General features: G+C 44.0%; 1 protein-coding gene across 2 annotated transcripts in view; it reads left to right on the top strand.

The window, feature by feature from the left end:
* The window catches only part of KCNQ5 (potassium voltage-gated channel subfamily Q member 5), a 629123-nt gene that overhangs the window by 499067 nt on the left and 111343 nt on the right, over positions 1-18713 (top strand). For both annotated transcript variants that reach the window (XM_052651428.1, XM_052651427.1), the window contains exon 6: positions 16257-16367. In XM_052651428.1, the coding sequence (XP_052507388.1) occupies positions 16257-16367 (111 nt within the window). The remainder of the gene's footprint in view (positions 1-16256; positions 16368-18713) is intronic.

Raw genomic sequence — 18713 nt, 5'->3', positions numbered from 1 at the left:
ATGAAAGGTGCAGAGTCTGCCCCATCAAATCAGAAATCGGTAACCTAGAAGAACATACTCTAAACAACACATAGTTTTGCACTGAAGCAAAAATTGTCTTTCTATTGTAAAGAAGTTATTAAGCAGTCATTGAATTGTGTACCCTAATAAGAATGTTTTAAGATAAAGGAATGCTTTATACAATGTGTAAACTGCATTTCTTTTTATTTTATTCATTAATATGTTCCAAAAGGGTGAAAATACAACAGCAGTTAGAGTTGTCTGAAGAGTCTCTTTGGTCCAGCAAACTTGTTGTCTTATAAATCACTTGTAATATTTCTTGAGTGTTAGATTGTTGCCAAAATAAAAATGCATCATCTTCTTAAACTATGATTGAAGCATTAGCAAGTTTGTTAGCCAGTCTGCCTCGTGGAGCTCACTGCTGCGCTCTTCTGCTATTTGTCAGAAGCTCGTCAGTGAGAACTAGAATTGTCATCAAAGGCGAGGATAACTCATCAGGGCTTGAAGTAAGCAGAACCTGGTATAGCATAGCAGCAATGAAATGAGTAAGAATCAGAAGTATAGTCGTTTGAAGACTAAGATTCTTTTTCCTCAGATTGTCAGAGCTAAATATCTACACGATTGTGTCACTGATAACAAAGCATCCTGTTGTTTCATAATTTAGTTTCCAACTCCTTGCCCTCCCCCACAAGCAATAATGACCACTTTGAAAGAAGGAAAGTGGAAAACCCAGAAGAGAGCTGTCATCTGACATGCCTAAAATACTTTGTATGTGTTGAGAACAAATGAAAATGTATGACTCATAGTGGGCATAAACTGAGTAAACTGAGCGAAAAGGAGGTTTTTCTAGCCAGCAAGGGGAAGACAGCGATTTGAATTTTAGTTTCTGCATCGCTGTGAAGATCCTAATGTGGCTGAATGACTGAGACCCATGGGGGCCCTTCTGTACTGAGGTGCGGCTGCTGGTGCATCCACCTGGCACCTCTCTAGCCTTCCATCCATCTTCCTACTACTCTCCTTCCTACTTATCCCCTGCCTACTGCATTGTGTGTTGAGTGTGTGGGGGAAACTCTCAATGCACTTAGTCACCAGCTTGTTTCTTTGCCAGAATAACCCACGTAGCAGGTTTCCAAAGGTCATCTCTGTGCCTTTCAGGGAAAAGCAGCATCTATTCATTGATTTCAGCGCAGCAGTGCTAGTCAACTGAAGTTTAACCTGTACTTAGGGCTTCCCTGGTAGCTCAGCTGGTAAAGAATCTGCCTGCAATGCAGGAGACCCTGGTTCAGTTCCTGGGTAGAGAAGATCCCCTGGAAAAAGGATAGGCTACCCACACCAGTATTCTTGGGCTTCCCTTGTAGCTCAGTTGATAAAGAATCTGCCTGCAAAGCGGGAGACCTAGGTTTGATCCCTGGGTTGGGATCAACCAAGGGATCCCTGGAGAAGGGAAAGGCTACCCACTCCAGTATTCTGGCCTGGAGAATTCCATGGACTGTACAGTCCATGGGGTCGCAAAGAGTTCGACACGACTGAGTGACTTTCGCTTCACTGCCACTGATGCTAGGAGGGACTGGGGGCAGGAGAAGGAGACGACAGAGGATGAGATGGCTGTAAGGCATCACCGACTCAATGGACATGAGTTTGACTAAACTCTGGGAGTTGGTGATGGACAGGGAGGCCTGGTGTGCTGTGATTCATGGGGTCGCAAAGAGTCAGGCACGACTGAGTGACTGAACTGAACTTAACTGAATCTGTATTTAGCAGAATCTTTGAATGGCCTAATTATATCTCTTTCTAAAAAAAAAACAAAAAACAAAACTAGTCTTGACTACAGAAGCAAAAATTTTCTAAGATACTGAGCTTCTAGGAATAAAAAAAGGCCTTGTTGGTCCGCAGTGGGTTTGTTGATATTAACTAACTCATTAATGAAATTGTCTAAAGCCATAGAAAGCAAACGAGAGAACTTACTAGTTCTGTCCTCATGAGAAGAACATATGCTAGGTCTCCAAAGTGAAGTAAAACAAATATAGAATACTCCACTGTGCTTAGCCAGTCGTGTCCAGCTCTTTGCAACCCCATGGACTGTAGCCCACTAGGCTCCTCTGTCCATGGGGGTTCTCCAAGCAAGAATACTATAATAGGTTACCATGCCCTCCTCCAGGGAATCTTCCCGACCCAGGTGGATTCTTCACCATCTGAGCCACCAGGGAAGCCCAAGAATGCTATAATGGGTTACCATGCCCTCCTCCAGGTGGTCTTCCTAACCCAGGGGTTGAACCCAGGTCTCCCACACTACAGGCGGATTCTTTACCAGCTGAGGCACCAAGGAAGCCCAAGAATACTGGAGGGCATAGCTGATCTCTTTTCCAGGGGATCTTCCTGACCCAGAAATCAAACTGGGGTCTCCTGCATTGCAGGTGGATTCTTTACCAGCTGAGCTACCAGGGAAGCCCATGGGATACTCTACATTTTATTATATATTAATAAAGACCTCAATGAAATCTTTCTAGTTAAAACTGTCCATGTTGCATGTAATGCGTACCTTGCTAACTAAGGAAACATCCGGAATATAGGGAAATGAAGGAAATGAAAGAATCCTGATTTGATGAGTTTCTTAGTGCTGGGCTTTGGTGAAAAAAAGAAATCCCCATTTATTTAAAAAAAAAAAAACCTGAAGTAGTGATATATAATTTAAAACGCAATTTATAGTCTATGGATACAGCATTCAGTGAATTCCAAATATTATATGCAAAACTATTCCATGAGGAAGATACTTTTCCCAAACCAACTTTAGGAGGAATGCGTAGTGCGATCAGCACTGCTCAAAGCAAGAGCAGTTCAGAGAACTTTGGTCCCTGGAAACTCTTCCCATAACAATAGATGACAATATTCAGCCCATAGTCCATAGAAAGGGCTGGTGTTAAGCCCCTGACAGGTACCCAACCACAGATGGGGGCTGCATGAATGGATATGGGGAACCTCTACAGCAAAGGAGCAGAGACCAATGCCCTTCCTGACAGACCTACAGCTTCAGGACAAACCTACAGCTTCAGGGAAGAAGGGCTTTGGGAATCAAGGTTTCAGTGAACAATGTTCTGGACTCTGAATCAGCAACTGAAGAGGCGTTGATGACAAATGTTGCTGAGGCCAGGCAGCTATAGGAGGACAGGGTCTTCTGATTGCACGGCAGAGCTCTGCTTAACATCACTTCCTATTAGTATTATCCTCCTTTTCAGTTACTTCAGGTTTATTCTGAAATAATCAAAGAACAGGTTTTCCTAGATTTATTTTTTATTATGAGCTCCTTCTTTCCTGTTATTATCTTCCCTCCTTTTGATTTGATTTAGATTTATTCTGAAGTAACTTAAGATCCCATCCTCCTAAAGTAGTTTTTCCTTGTAACGACCTTATCCTTGAAGGCCAACTTGTCCTTTTTTTAATTTACCACTCTTGCTGTGTTGAAGATGGTGTTCTGGGTTTTCTTTAAAGATGCAACAGCAGCAGATGCTTTAAACCTACTCTTGAGGTATAAACCTACTCTGAATATAGCCTCCACCTGAGACCTGTGCTTGACATGATTCCTTTAGGCATGTAGAGGATTTGGCATTGGCCAGTTAGTCCTAGAATGTGCTCTTAAAAACCCCACACTTTTCCCAAGCAACAATATGGAAGGCTGTGTACGTAATGCACACTCAACAGGTTATGCAGCCCATATGTATGCCATGACTTCATCCCCCTACAAAATCTAAGAATAGGAAATGGTGCCAATTTGTGGAAAGAGCAAGGATACCCTTGTCCTTGATGACACTTGTCACCTTTCTGAGAATCAACCCCCCTTCCATCAGGTTTACCAGGACCTGGTGTTTTCTGCCGCCTCTTAGAAGCTATTGGTTTCTGGCTCAGTAAGTCTGCTGGTACCACAAATAGAAGTGTTTCTTACTACCAATGTGCGACCTGATGGAATCAGAAGTTTTACTTCCAACTATTCAGGATTATTAAAAACCAAGTGAAAACTGAGACATACACCCTTGGCGATACTTTCCATACAGTCTAGTGGTTATTAACCTCTCCAAGCCTCACGCCTACCTTTGGGGCATTTATGGGGTATATTGGGCTTGAATCCCTGGAGAACTCTTTCCTAAGACATCTGTTCTTAAAATTGGCACACGTGCAACTCTGGACACTTTTGTTCAGTGTTATTCTAATAGTACTGAGCACATGCTGTATTAAAAAAAAAAAAAAAGTATTATAGTCAGGAGACCAGGGTTCCAACCCCATCGTTAGTGTTAGTAGAGATGTGATATTAAGCAATTGTTTAATATTGCTGTAAAACTGAAAAAATTATAGTACCCAAACACAAAGTTGCTCTGTGTTTCAAATGAGACTAGGACATGTGGATTCACTTTATCCAATACTACATAGCTGTGACTGCCACTGTTCTTGCTTATCTGACCACAAGCCTGGGAGAACAGTAGGGAGTGCTAATGCCCTGAGCCCCTGCCACAGCAGAGCTTGAGTTCCATGATGCCACCACCGTGGAGTTTCCAATGCATAAAGATTGGGAATCTTTCTGACCTACCAGTTCAAGATGACCAAATGTCAAAATTAACTTCATAGATTCTATGACTACCTATGCTCAGGAAGTAGCCCAAGAGATTACCTGGGCTAAGAGAAGAGACGAGGGAAGAAAAGAGACTAGAAAGAAGAGAAACAGAGCAGAGAGGAGAAAAGAGTGGGGAGGGAGAAGGAGATTGTTGACACCTGTTGACAGGAATCTTCCCCCTTAAGAGACCCCCTTAGGAATTGCTGGAGGGAATGTAAGTTGTGCACCCACTATGGAAACCAATACAGCGATTCCTCAAAAAAAATTAAGACTAGAACTACCACATGATTCTGCAATTCTGCCCTAAAGAAAACAAAAACACTAGCTGGAGAAAATACATGCACCTCATATTCTATTACAATAGCCAAGAGTTACAATAGCAGTGCTGTTTACAATAGCCAAGATATAGAAGCAACCTAGGGACCCATCAACTGATGAATAGATAAAGAAGATATGTTTATATACACAGTGGAATCTTACTCAGCCATAAGAAAGAATGAAATGACGCTATTTGCAGCAACACGGATGGACCTAGAGATTATCACACTCAGCAAAATAAGTGAGAAAGAGAAAGACAAATACCATATGCTTTCACTCTCATGTGGAATCTACAATACAAAACAAATATGCAAACATAGCAAAACAGAAACAGAGTCACAGATACAGAAAACAAACAGGTGGTTGCCAGAGGGCAGAGCAGGAGAAAGAGGGAAGAAATAGGTGAGGGAGATTGAAAGGTACAAAATAAGTGAGGCCCAAGTATAAAGGGTACAGTGTGGAAAATATAGCCAATAACTGTACGATGTCTTTGTATGGTGATATCGTAACTAGACTTACCTTGGTGACGGTTTCAAAATGCTATAGAAATACCAAATCACTGTGTTGTGTAACAGGCTCTAACAAAGGGCTTTAGGTCAATTATGGCTCAAAACAAACAAATAAACTCATAGAAAAAGAGACCAGATATGTGTTTACCAGAGGCAGGGAGTGGAAGGTGGAAGAATTGAATGAGGATGGTCAAAAGGCACAAACTTCCAGCTATAAGTGCCATGGATATGATGTACCATGCAGTAAGTATAATGAGCTCTGCTGTGCATTATATATGAAAGTTGCTAACAGAGTAAATCCTAAGAGTTTTAAAAATAATATGTATATCCATTTCTTTAATGCTGTATCTACATGAGATGATGGGTGTTCGCTGAACTTACAGTGTTAATTATTTCATGATGTGTTCAAGTCAGGGCATTGTACTGTGCACCTTAAACTTCTGCAAAGCTGTGTGTCAATTATATCTCAATAAAACTGGAAGGAAAAAAGATTAAATAAAATAAAAATAATTTTAAAGGGACCCCCCCTTAGGGGGAAATTATACTGTACTGTGGAAATCTACTAATAGTCTATTTTAATATGCTCACATAAATGCATTAGCTATAAACAGCTATTCATACCTGTGTTCTCAAAACCAGACCAGTAAATATTTGTTGATTTGTTGCTGGAAGAAAAGAAGGTAGATTTATATCTCCTGGTCTCCAATTAATTGTGCTATTGAAAACAAACAATTAACTGTAGCTTAACCTATGTCTAAATTATAATCTGAACACAGCGCCTGCCTCCCATTAAAGAAAAATATTGAGGAAAGCTTCGGCCCGAGTTTACATTTGTTTTGCAGTATGATTCCTGAGGGAGAAAACACTTGATTGTTGAACCCACTAAGGGGCCTGGAGCAGACCTCCAACTTTGCTACCATTACTCCTTTCTGCCAATATTTGCAACCCAGAGACTTTCAGAAAATCTCTCCTTACCTGCATGACTGCAGTTGAAGGCAAAACTTCCTCTAAGCTGCTCCCACCTGCTGCAGCCCTTCCAGTAAATGTCCACCTGGAAGGACAGCACAACCCACAGGCACCACCAAGCTCACCTGATGAGGCCGCAGGGGAAGCAGGCCTGTCCTTCTTGTCCCAACCATTCCTGTCAGGCTGGTCTGCTGGCTTCCACCTCTAGGCATGAAGCGTGACGACCAATTAAAGTATTATTTTGCTAAAACAACACTGCAAGAGATATTGGAACTTTTAAAAAATGTGTTTTTTAATTGTTTAGGGACTTCCCTGGTGACTGAGATGGTAAAGAATCTGCCTTCAAAGCAGGAGACCTAGGTTCGATCCCTGGGTCAGGAAGATCCCCAGGAAAAGGGAATGGCTACCCACTCCAGTATTCTGGCCTGGAGAATTCCATAGACAGAGGAGTCTAGTGGGCTGGAGTCTAGTGGGCTACAGTCCATGGGTCGAAATGAGTCCAAAAGAGATATTGGAACTTTTTAAAAGTGTATCTTTTAATTGTTTGAATTCAAAACTTTATGACATTTCATAGTCAAAAGTCAATGAGTATGAATCAATAATAAGTAAATATATATATAAATACATAAGTTTTCAAAATTTCACTAACCAGCAGATGTTAAGAGCATAGATCCTAGGGGCTCTGGAAGGAGTCAGAAAATGGAACGACACTCAGTACAGTGGATTTCCTCCAGGCCTGATTTTTGCCAACTTCTTAAGATCACAGATGCCAACTATAAGCAGGTAATTCCTGCCAGGAGCTCCCAGGGAAGAGGGTGTCTTCAGGGCTTTCTGTGACCCTACGTTCCTCTAGCTTTACATCCAAATTAGACCAGTTAACTGCAGCTCAGTCACTGGAGCTGCACGTGGCTTCTGGAACACAGAAGTGGGTGCATTGCTGAGCACAAGTGTGGGAGCAGAGACCCAGAAAGGATACTCAGTTCATGTGCAAAGGACCAACTGATAAAGCTTCCCAGGGCCTTCCAGTTACTGGGGAAAGGGAAGAAACATAAGGTAACTGCACTGGGATACCTCAAAGACAGCTTGACCTGAAAGCCCGGAAAATCAGCAGCCTTCCTGCAGACTAGTGCCTCAGAAGGTAAAGAATCCGCCTGCAATGCTGGAGACCCAAGACTTGATTCCTGGGTCAGGAAGATTCCCCTAGAGAAGGAAATATCATCCACTCCAGTATTCTTGCCCGGGAAATCCCATGGACGGAGGAGCCTGCTGGGCTACAGTCCATGGAGTCACAAAGAGTTGGACATGACTGAGAGGTCAACACTTTCACTTTCTTGCAGCCCTCTTTCAGGATGGTTTGATGGAATGCAGCTCCCTGGTAGCTCAGACGGTAAATAATCTGCCTGTGGTGCAGGAGACCTGGGTTCAATCCCTGGGTTAGGAAGATCCCAGGAGGAGGGCGTGGCAGCCCACTCCAGTATTCTTGACCCTAGAATCCCTCTGGACAGAGGAGCCTGGTGGGCTATAGTCCATGGAGTTGCAACAAGTCAGACATGACTGAGCAACTAAGCACAGCACAACCAGAGGTTGCCTTAGAAAGGGGGCAGCCAGGTCAAGCAGGAGGGTCAGTGTGATGCCCCCTGATAACAGCAGGAGGCCCAGTGTCCCCCTTTGCAGCCATAGGAAGCAAAATGATCTGCCCCACAGGCACAAAACACGAACCCTCGCCCACGCTTCCTGGCATTCTGGTGCTAGATCCTTCCTCAGCCTCACCATCAACAAAAAGCCCCTCAGCCCTCAACCAAGCAACAGCCCAATGACTGTGAGGTCTGGCGGAGGAAGTGGCTGCTACAGACTGGGCTGTGGGCCACTCCAGCTCCTTTCTGGCCTGGCCCTGGTGGCCCAAGAAGTAGGTGGGAGGGTCTCGCCGTCCTCCACCCCAGGCAGCCCAGGTGTGACTCTCAGGGTTCTTGACACCTCCTTACCAGTGCTGTAAGAGGGGCAGCCCTGAGTTCAAAAGAAGGGCGCGGCACTCTTAACTGGACTGAGAAGGTGGTTGCTTTGCTGTGTCTGGAGGCAGGAGATTAAAACCCACTCAGAGCCCCAGGCCCAGGAGAACAGCTCAGATGTGTGACTGGAATGGAAAGCAGACAAAGAAATGCAACATTATTGCTGTGACCAGACCATGAAATTTCTTCTTCCGTTTATTATTGTTAATAAACTACTGGAAAGGGTTAAGCTCTTTTGCAGAAATGGTGTGGTAGATTAAACTCCTTCCTGCATATTTAAGGTTATGAACCTGTCATGAGATGTAGCCAGGAGTGTTTTATCTGCAATCAGAATCCCTTCCGAGACTGCCGGTGGCATCTGGTTCACTTGGCTGCTGGTTTGCAGAGCACGTTCTTTCTCACACCCTCACAGCCCAAACGAGCCCTCCCCATTCCAGGCCCTTCTCTCCCTGCAGGTGATCCTCCTTGTCCTTCACTGCAGGTAATGAAGCCACCGTGAGCTTTTCCAGCCCAGCTCCCTCTTCACGTTGTGCCCACACAGTCTCCACCCTGTGGAGGATACGTTCATCCACACGACCAAGGCTAGCCCTCCACCATGTGCCCGTCCCCTCGGCTTGCTGTTGCTGCTTAGTCACTGAGTCATGTGTGATGCTTTGCAACCCCATGGACTTTCATCTGCCAGGTTCCTCTGTCCATGGGATTTCCCAGGAAAAATACTGGAGTGGGTTGCCATTTCCTTCTCCAGGGGATTTGCCCCACCCAGGGATCGAACCCGAGTTTCCTGCATTGGCAGGTGAATTCTTTACCGTCTGAGCCACAAGAGGAGCCCCTTTCTCAGGTACCCCCCCACCATAAAGCCCCCAGCTCCCCTCTGCAGTCTTGGCCTCTCTGCAGACAGGCACAGATCCATCCTAGAAATTCCCACCTCACGTCAGAGATTCCCAGGAGTTCTCACCCCAGTTTCTCACTCTGTTTGTTACCAATGTTCTTGAAAGGGTTCTTTATTTGTTCACTGAACACTTACTGAGGTCCTCTTACTTTGTGGCAAACTTCATGCTAGAAAACAAAGAGTAAAGAAACAGTCCTTCCTTCTAGCTGAGGAAATGCAGCCCGAGGGAAAGCAGAGTAGACCACCCCTCATGATAAGAGCCGATAGGAAACGAGCAGGCCAGAGAGAAACCAGAGGCCCTGCTGTGGACAGTGGGCAGGGGGCCTCTCTGAAGACAGCCAGCTTAGGACAAGATCACAGAATGAGAAGGAGCCCTGGCAAGGGGGAATGGCTGAGGGGAGAGACTGTGAAAGGGCTCTGTGGAAGGATGGCCTCGCCTGTTCAAGGAGCTGAAAGGACACTGTGGTCAAAGTGCTGTGAGCAAAGGGAAGCCCAGAGCGGTGTGGGGGTGCCGCGGAGACAGGGTCATGTGCTCCACAGCTCGGAGCTTAGGATTTATTCTGAATTTGGTGAACAGCCATTGCAGGGCTTCTAGAGAGGAGTAAGAAAATAGCCCCTGTGGAGAAGGAAACGAGAGAAGCAGGAGCAAAAACAGAAAAAGCAATTGAGAGATGACGGCTCATGATCTTCAAGAGCCAGGACATGGAAACAACCTCAGAGTCATGACAGTGGGTCAACAGGAGGGTGTGCTGTACACATGAGGGGATTGCTACTCAGCATAGAAAATGAAGAAACTCTGCCAACTGCAGCCAGGTAGATGGACCTTGACCTCTAAGCGCAACAAGTCAGACAGGGACAGATACTGTATGATCTCACTTATATGTGTTTAAAAAAAAATGGGCATAGAAGGAGCCTACCTCAACATAGGCCCTATATGATAAGCCTACAGCAAACATTATTCTCAATGGTGAAAAACTGAAACCATTACTCCTAAGATCAGGAACAAGAAAAGAGTGTCCACTTTCATCATTATTATTCAACTTAGTTCTGGAAGTTATAGCTACAGCAATCAGAGAAGAAAGAGAAATAAAAGGAATCCAGATCAGAAAAGAGGAAGTAAAGCTCTTGCTGTTTGCAGATGACATGATACTGTTCATAGAAAACCCTAAAGATAAACCCTCAGAGAATTACTAGAGCTAATCAGTGAATTTAGCACAGTTGCAGGATACAAAATCAATACACAGAAATCACTTGCATTTCTATATACTAACAATGAAAAATCATAAAGAGAAATTAAGGAATCAATCCCATTCACCATTGCAACAAAAAGAATTCAATATCTAGGAATAAACTTTCCTAAGGAGACAAAAGAACTGTACACAGAAAATTTTAAGACAGTAGTGAAAGAAATCAAAGATGACATAAACAGGTGCAGAGATATTCCATGTTCCTGCGCAGGAAGAATCAATATTATAAAAATGACTACACTACCAAATGCAATCTACAGATTCAATATGATCCCTGTTAAATTACCAATGGCATTTTTTACAGAACTAGAACAAAATATTTCACAATTCATATGGAAACACAAAAGACCCTGAATAGCCAAAGCAGTCTTGAGAAAGAAGAATGGAGCTGGAGGAATCAAGCTTCCTGACTTCAGATTATACTACAAAGCTACAGTCATCAAGACAGTAGCCAGTATGGTACTGGCACACAAACAGAAATACAGATCAATAGAACAAGATAGAAAACCCAGAAGGAAACCCATGTACCTATGGGTACCTTTTTTTTGGCAAAGGAGGCAAGAATATACAATGAGGCAAATACAGCCTCTTCAATAAATGGTGCTGGGAAAACTGGACAGCTACATGTAAAAGAATGAAATTAGAACACTTCCTAATACCACACAGAAAGATAAACTCAAAATGGATTAAAGACCTAAATGTAAGACCACAAACTATAAAACTCTTAGAGGAAAACAGGCAGAATACTCGATGGCATAAATCAAAGCAAGATCCTCTATAACCTACCTCCTGGAGTAATAGAAATAAAAACAAAAGTAAATAAGTGGGACCTGATTAAACTTAAAAGCTTTTGCATAGCAAAGAAAGCTATAAGCAAGGTGAAAAGACAGCCCTCATAATGGGAGAAAATGATAGCAAATGAAACAACTGACAAAGGATTAATTTCCAAAATATACAAGCAGCTCATACAACTCAATACCAGAAAAGCAAACAACCCAATTAAAAAGTGGGAAAAAGACCTAAACAGACATTTCTCCAAAGAAGACATACAGATGGCTAACAAACACATGAAAAGATGCTCAACATCGCTCATATTAGAGAAATGCAAATGAAAACTACAATGAGTTATCACCTCACACCAGTCAGAATAGCCGTCATCAAAAAGTCTACAAACAATAAATGCTGGAGAGGGTGTGGAGAAAAAGGAATGCTCTTGACCTGTTGGTGGGAATGTAAATTGATACAGCCACTATGGAAGACAGTATGGAGATTCCTTTTAAAACTATGAATAAAACCACCATGTGACCCAGTAATCCCACTCCTAGGCATATACCTTGGGGAAACCAAAATTGAAAGAGACACATGCATCCCATTGTTCATTGCAGCACTATTTACGATAGTTAGAGCATGGAAGCAACCTAGATGTCCATCAACAGATGAATAGATAAAGAAATTATGATACAGATACACAATGGAATGTTACTTAGCCATAAAAAGGAACACATTTGAGAGCTCTAATGAGGTGGATGAACCTAGAACCTATTATATAGAGTGAAGTGAGTCAGAAAGAGAAAGATAAATATATTCTAACACATATATATGGACTCTAGAAATTTGGTCCTGAATAATTTATTTACAGGGCAGCAATGGAGAAACAGACATAGAGAATAGACTTATGCACATGGAGAGAGGGAAGGAGAGGGTGAGTTGTATGGAAAGAGTAACATGGAAACTTACACTACCATATGTAAAATAGATAGCCAACGGGAATTTGCTGTATGGCTCAGGAAACTCAAACAAGGGCTTTGTATCAACGTAGAGGGGCGGGAGGGAGAGGGAGATGGGAGGGAGTTTCAAAAGGGAGGGGATATATGTATACCTATATGACTGATTCATGTTGAGGTTTGACAGAAAACAGCAAACTTCTGTAAAGCAATTATCCTTCAATTAAAAATAAATAAATTTTTTAAAACAGAAGGAGATGAGATTCATGGTTACAGCAGGTATGGGACTTGGAGTGGAGGAAGATGGTCAAAAGGTACCAGCTTCCAGTTAGAGGATAAACCCATACCAGGGATGTCAGTACCACAAGGTGACTGTAGGTAACTCTGCTGTGTGATATGCAGAAAAGCGAAGAGAGTAAATCCTATGAGTTCTCATCACAAAAAGAAAAGTGTTACCCTTTTATAGTATCTCTGCAGAATGATGGATGGTCACTAACCCTGCTGTGGTCATCATTTCACAGCAAATGTAAATCAAACCGCCAAGCTATATGCGTTGAACAGTGATGCATGTCAACCTTCCCTTAATAAAACTGGGAAAAGTATAGCAAAAAAGAGGCTGCTACAGAGCCTGATCTACCATGGTGTCCATAAGGACAGAGAGAAGGGAGTGGACTGGGAATATTGGAGCATCGTAACCTGCTGAGGGGTTCAGAGAGGGACCTGTGGGGAAGGAGCAGCAAGGGTTCCTCGAGGCTTCCAATTGAGCAGCCCACACCCAAGGTTTGTGAGATCTTAGTTCCCTAACCAGAGATTGAACCCAGGGCCCTCAGGGAATTCCTGACAGCGGTGTTCTCGATTGGGAAGGGATGTAGTTGGCACAGCAGGCTAGGGGTAATAGAAGTTCTGTCTTAAATATATTCAGTTTAAATGACTGGGCAGCATCCAAAGAGAAGTATCAGTTGCAGATATGTGGATCCAGAGCTAAGAAGAGTGGTCCAACTTGGAGGTAGAAACTCAGTGTGTTCCTCATAAAAATGACATTTAAATCTTGAGAGCATTTCAGATCACCTGGCGAGAGAGAGAAAAGAAGAGATAGAAGAGAAAGGAAAAATTGAAGAACAGAATTTTTCAAAAAAGAGAAAAAGACCCAGAAGCAAACCTTAAGAATCTAATATTCGAAGGTTGACTGGTGTCGGATGAGCCACGTAAAAGAAGCTGCCAAAGATGCAGCTATGACAAACAGCATATTAAAAAGCAGAGACAGCCCTTGCCAACAGAGGTCTATATAGTCAAAGCTATGTTTTTTTCAGTAGTCATGTACAGATGTGAAATTTGGACCATAAAGAAAGCTGAAAGCCAAGGAATTGATGCTTTAGAACTGTGGTGCTGGAGAAGACTTTTGAGAGCCCCTTGAACTGCAAGGAGATCAAACCAGTCAATCCTGAAGGAAGTCAATCCTGGATATTCATTGGAAGGACTGAAGCTCCTTAACTTTGGCCATCTGATGCAAAGAGCCGACTCACTGGAAAAGACCCTGATGCTGGGAAAAATTGAGGGCAGGAGGAGAAGGGAATAACAGAGGATGAGATGGTTGGATGGCATCTCCCACTCAAGGACATGAGTTTGAGCAAACTCTGGGAAATAGTGAAGGACAGGGAACCCTGGCATGCTGCAGTCCATGGAGTTGGAAAGAGTTGGACATGCCTGAGCAACAGCAACAACAAAGATGTGAAGGGAAAACCATGAAAGTAAGGCAAGAAGGGAGTCTAGGCAGGGTGATCAGCTGAGCTGGATGCTTTTGGAGGGTTTATAGCACAAAGTGTCCCTTCCATTAACATTTCTGCCTCTCAATAGGCTTCCTTCCTCCGAAAGCTGGGGAAGGTGACATGACCAAGACTGCTGCTGTTAGAAACCGCTGGTGACCCTGTTCCTGTGTCTAACTCTCTTAGTCCTCATTCTCCTTGTTTTCCATGAGCCTGTGACACCAGGGCTCGTCTGGTCTTCTGTGAAGCTCTCTTCTCCATTGAATTTCCATTTACATAACCCGTTCCTAGCCCCCTACTTTTGAAACAATATACTCCTCTGGCTTTCCTTTTCCTTCTGCCCCTTAAACGCGTGGGTTTCCTGAGGAGGTGTCCTGCACCCCTTCTTCACACTCTTGCTTCCACAGTCACTCAGCACCTGATTCCAAAACCCACATCTGACTCAGGCTCTCCTTCTTAATTCCCTGCTAATATGGCTTCCCAGGTAGCAGTAGCGGTAAGGAACCCACCAGCCAAAGCAGGAGATTTTAGAGAGAAGAGTTTGATCCCTGGATCGAGAAGATCCCCTGGAGGAGAGCAGGGCAACCCACTCCAGTATCCTTGCCTGGAAAATGCCATGGACAGAGGAGTCTGGTGGGCTACAGTCCATGGGACTACAAAGAATCAGGCATGACTGAGGTCACACACACACACACACACACACACACACACACACAGAATGTCTTGATCAGCCACATACTGATATTTGAAAAGCCGTCATTGAAAGTCACTCATCTCTGCTCCCAAACCCTCTCCTTCTTGTTGTCGTCTTTCTATTTAGGGGGCCACATTTTCCACTTGAAATTTTCAAATCCTGTTGGTTTGGTCATCACCTTCCTTCTGGATGATCTACGGATATGCTCCACCTCGTACCATCCCACTTCCACTGTTCTGAGTCAATCACCCCATCATTCTACCAGGTCAGGCTTGCCTTGTCTGTCCTGGAGTACAGCCAGAACTCTGTTCTAAGGCACACATGCAGCCCCTGGAGCAGTTTATCATTAAGGAGACAAGACCCAGAGATCATTTCTCAGACACTCCCTGGTCTAGCATCAGCGTAGCTCCAGTGCAGCTAAGTACACATTCCAAAACCCACCCTGTTTATCCCACTGCTGTGCAGCTGTTCATCTGTATCCCCTCCCTGGATCACTCTATCATCTCTATCTCTCAAAATATTACCCCTCTTTCAAAGCCTGGGTATGATGACATCTTCCCAACAAAGCTTCTGCAACTCGCCCAAGCTAGTACTAATCTCTTTGAATTTGAGCAGCAGATTATTTGTGCTTCCAGCATACCTGTCTTGCCCTATTTTGTGTTTTAATTTGTGTGTGACATACTTCCCCTCTTATGCCCTAAATATCTCAGGAAAGAAGCCATACACCTCTCATTTTTGTTCCACTACAAATCAAAACACACACCCTACACACACCAGGCCTTCAGGAAATGCCCGCCAGGGAAATGAGTGGATAGACTTAATTAACATAAATTATTGTTTTGTGTACTGATCCAGTCTTAAAGCTGAAGAATTGATGCTTTTGAACTGTGGTGTTGGAGAAAACTCCTGAGAGTCCCTTGGACTGCAAGGAGATCCAACCAGTCCATTCTAAAGGAGATCAGTCCTGGGTGTTCTTTGGAAGGACTGATGCTAAAGCTCAAACTCCAATACTTTGGCCACCTCATGCGAAGAGTTGGCTCATTGGAAAAGACTCTGATGCTGGGAGGGATTGGGGGCAGGAGGAGAAGGAGATTACAGAGGATGAGATGGCTGGATGGCATCACCGATTTGATGGACATGAGTTTGAGTGAACTCCAGGAGTTGGTGATGGACAGGGAGGCCTGACGTGCTGCAATTCATGGGGTCGCAAAGAGTCAGACACGACTGAGCACCTGAACTGAACTGAACTGAAAGCCATGGTGCTATCATTCCTGTATCACTGATGGTTATCCACTTGCTAATCTAGCCTTTCTTTGAGTGCACTTAGGAAAGATGGAAAATCGTGTTATAAGGGAGGAACAAGTATGTAGGTTACTCCCTTCCTTAAGCGAAGGGTTCTGTTATGTGTCATGGAAAATTAAAGCACAGTAATAAAATGCGCCAGCCAGACTGCTTGAATAATGATTTAGTGGAAACTGTTCGTGAGTCCTGACTTTCCTCTCAAGTACTTAAGCTGCACGTCCTGTTTATTTGTTTTTAGATAACATTGACCACGATCGGTTATGGAGACAAAACCCCCCTGACGTGGCTGGGAAGGCTGCTGTCAGCAGGCTTCGCACTCCTGGGCATTTCTTTTTTTGCACTTCCTGCTGTGAGTATCTTTGCAAAAATTAAGCACTTCCAGTTGGATTGTAGAGGTTTACTAGCATGAGCTTCCTTTAAACAGTATGCCCTGGAACATAGCTATATGTTTACTGGTATCATTTTTCTGATATAATGTTGACTTTTCTACATATAGCTAGTTGGATAATTTTTTAAAAATGGTCTTCCCTTGGAGACATTTAACCCAAAAGTTTTCTACCAGCTGGGGCTTTAGGATCTGATAATAATTCAGGTGGCATCACCTCTTAGTCAACATGCTCCTAATACATTGAAAATAGGTGTAAAGAGTTAAAGCTGTCTTCCTCTTAAACTGATGGCTCCAGTTAAGTGTGTGAGATGTGAGCTACTGAAGAGATTCATGTGCCCACGTGGAGTGTTTACCTCTTCGGATCCACTTGAGTGAGAAGCACATGGATTTAAAGGGTCTTTAAAATGTCAGATGATTTATTGTTTGTGTCATCATTGATTTTTGTTAACCACCAGTTTCTGTATCGTATCAGAATGAAGAGCACACTTATCTTCTCTTAAGCTTCTGATTATTTTCCCCTGAGTGGATGAAGCCTGTCTTTCTGGTTGTTTTATCCTCTTGTGTCTTCAAAGGCAGTTCGTGAAAATATTTATTACAATTTGCCTCCATCCTCAAGCTCTCTCTTTCGCTCACTCCACCCCTCGTGGGGGAAAGGAGCCCAGAAGCAAGCGTGTTAGAGCCGCAGTCGCCATGCTGCTTAAGGAACCAGCGCCTCCGTCTTGCTCTAGACACAGGAAGGCTCACCTCTCAGCCTTGGCCCCACAGACCCCAGGGCGCCCCTCCAAGGAGCCAAGGGGGTGGGGCCTTCAACACCACAGGCTGAGGTTCCTGGGGCTCCACCTCTGCCTGAGCCCTTTGTCCTTCCCATGACCAGTGCTCAGCTTCAGGCTGACTAGGTGGTTGCACCCCAGACCACCCAAAGTCAGAGAAGGGTCCCCAGGGACCATGCATGAGCTCAGGTATCAGATCTCACTTTGAATTCGGGTTTGGTCTCATGCTCCCCAAGTGTGACTGTGTTGGTTTGCTAGGACTGCTGTAACAAGGTGTCACAGACTATCTGGCTTGACCTAACATAGTTCAATTGTCTCGTGGTTCTGGAACTTCCCTGGTGGCTCAGATGGTAAAGCGTCCACCTACAATGTGGGAGACCCGAGTTTGATCTCAGGGTCAGGAAGATCCCCTGGAAAAGGAAATGGCAACACCCTCCAGTAATCTTGCCTGGAAAGTCCCATGGATGGAGGAGCTTGGTAGGCTATAGTCTATGTGGTCATAAAGAGTCGGACACAACTGAGCAACTTCACTTTCTTTCTCATGGTTCTAGAGGTGAAAGTTGAAAACCAAGGAGCTGGCAAGGCTGGTTCTTTCCGAGGGCCCCAAAGGAGAGATGTGTCTAGGCCTCATGGACACCGTCTACTCCCTGTGTCTCCCTCTGTCCATGTCCAAGTCTCCTCCAAAAAGGACACCAACCACACTGGGTTCGGGCCCGCCATATGAGCTCACTGTAACTTGATCACTTGTGTAAAGACCTTTTCTCCAGATAAGCTCGTACCCTGAGGTCCTGGGGATTAGGACTCCAACCTGTAAATTTTGGACACAAGTCAGCCCGTGACAGACCCTGAGTACATTTATTAATGTCATATATGAAGAGTTATTGCACCCAAAGAAAGTTTTTGAAGATCAATGATATAACATAAGTCAAGTGTTTGTCATGAAGAAAACTTTTACAGTATATGTGTGTTCCCTGCTGAGACAAAGTGGAAAAAAAGACAGAAAGCCTCTGTCCATCCAGAGTCACGTGAATTCAGCAACCTCAGTCATGTAGAACAGACACCCACATGACAGCCAGATTCTCTGCTGGAAAACACCTTACAAACAGCAAAATGCAGTCTTGTGCTTTTTTTCCCAAAATAATGGCACCGAAGATCTGTCGCTGTTGGGTTTAATACTCATCCTGAGGCCACACGTGTAACAGCCCATGTGATCCCTCGAAGAATCACAGACATGGCGGAGGCCACGTCGGGGCAATTCACTCGCAGGGCAACGGCGTCTGCTGTCTTCCCAGGAGAGATCGAAGTCTTTCATTACCTTCGCTTAATTTAGAGGAAAGTCTGATAAGGTGAGTTCTGTAGTTTCGCACTTCTTCGAGGATTATAAACAGCAATGTGAAAGTAGGCTGGCAGAACAGACACTACACCAGGAAGAGATAATAGCAAGGGATGGAAAAAAGAGCCTGTAAGAAGAGAGCAGAGACAAGTGTTCAAAGGTGTAAAGACCTGGGCCAATTCGCATGAAGGTCAGCCATCTCCA

This window comes from Budorcas taxicolor, chromosome 14 (assembly GCF_023091745.1).
Source record: "Budorcas taxicolor isolate Tak-1 chromosome 14, Takin1.1, whole genome shotgun sequence".
Taxonomy (NCBI): Eukaryota; Metazoa; Chordata; class Mammalia; order Artiodactyla; family Bovidae; genus Budorcas; species Budorcas taxicolor.
The sequence above is the reverse complement of the archived record's forward strand: the minus strand, read 5'-3'. Positions and strand labels throughout refer to the sequence as shown.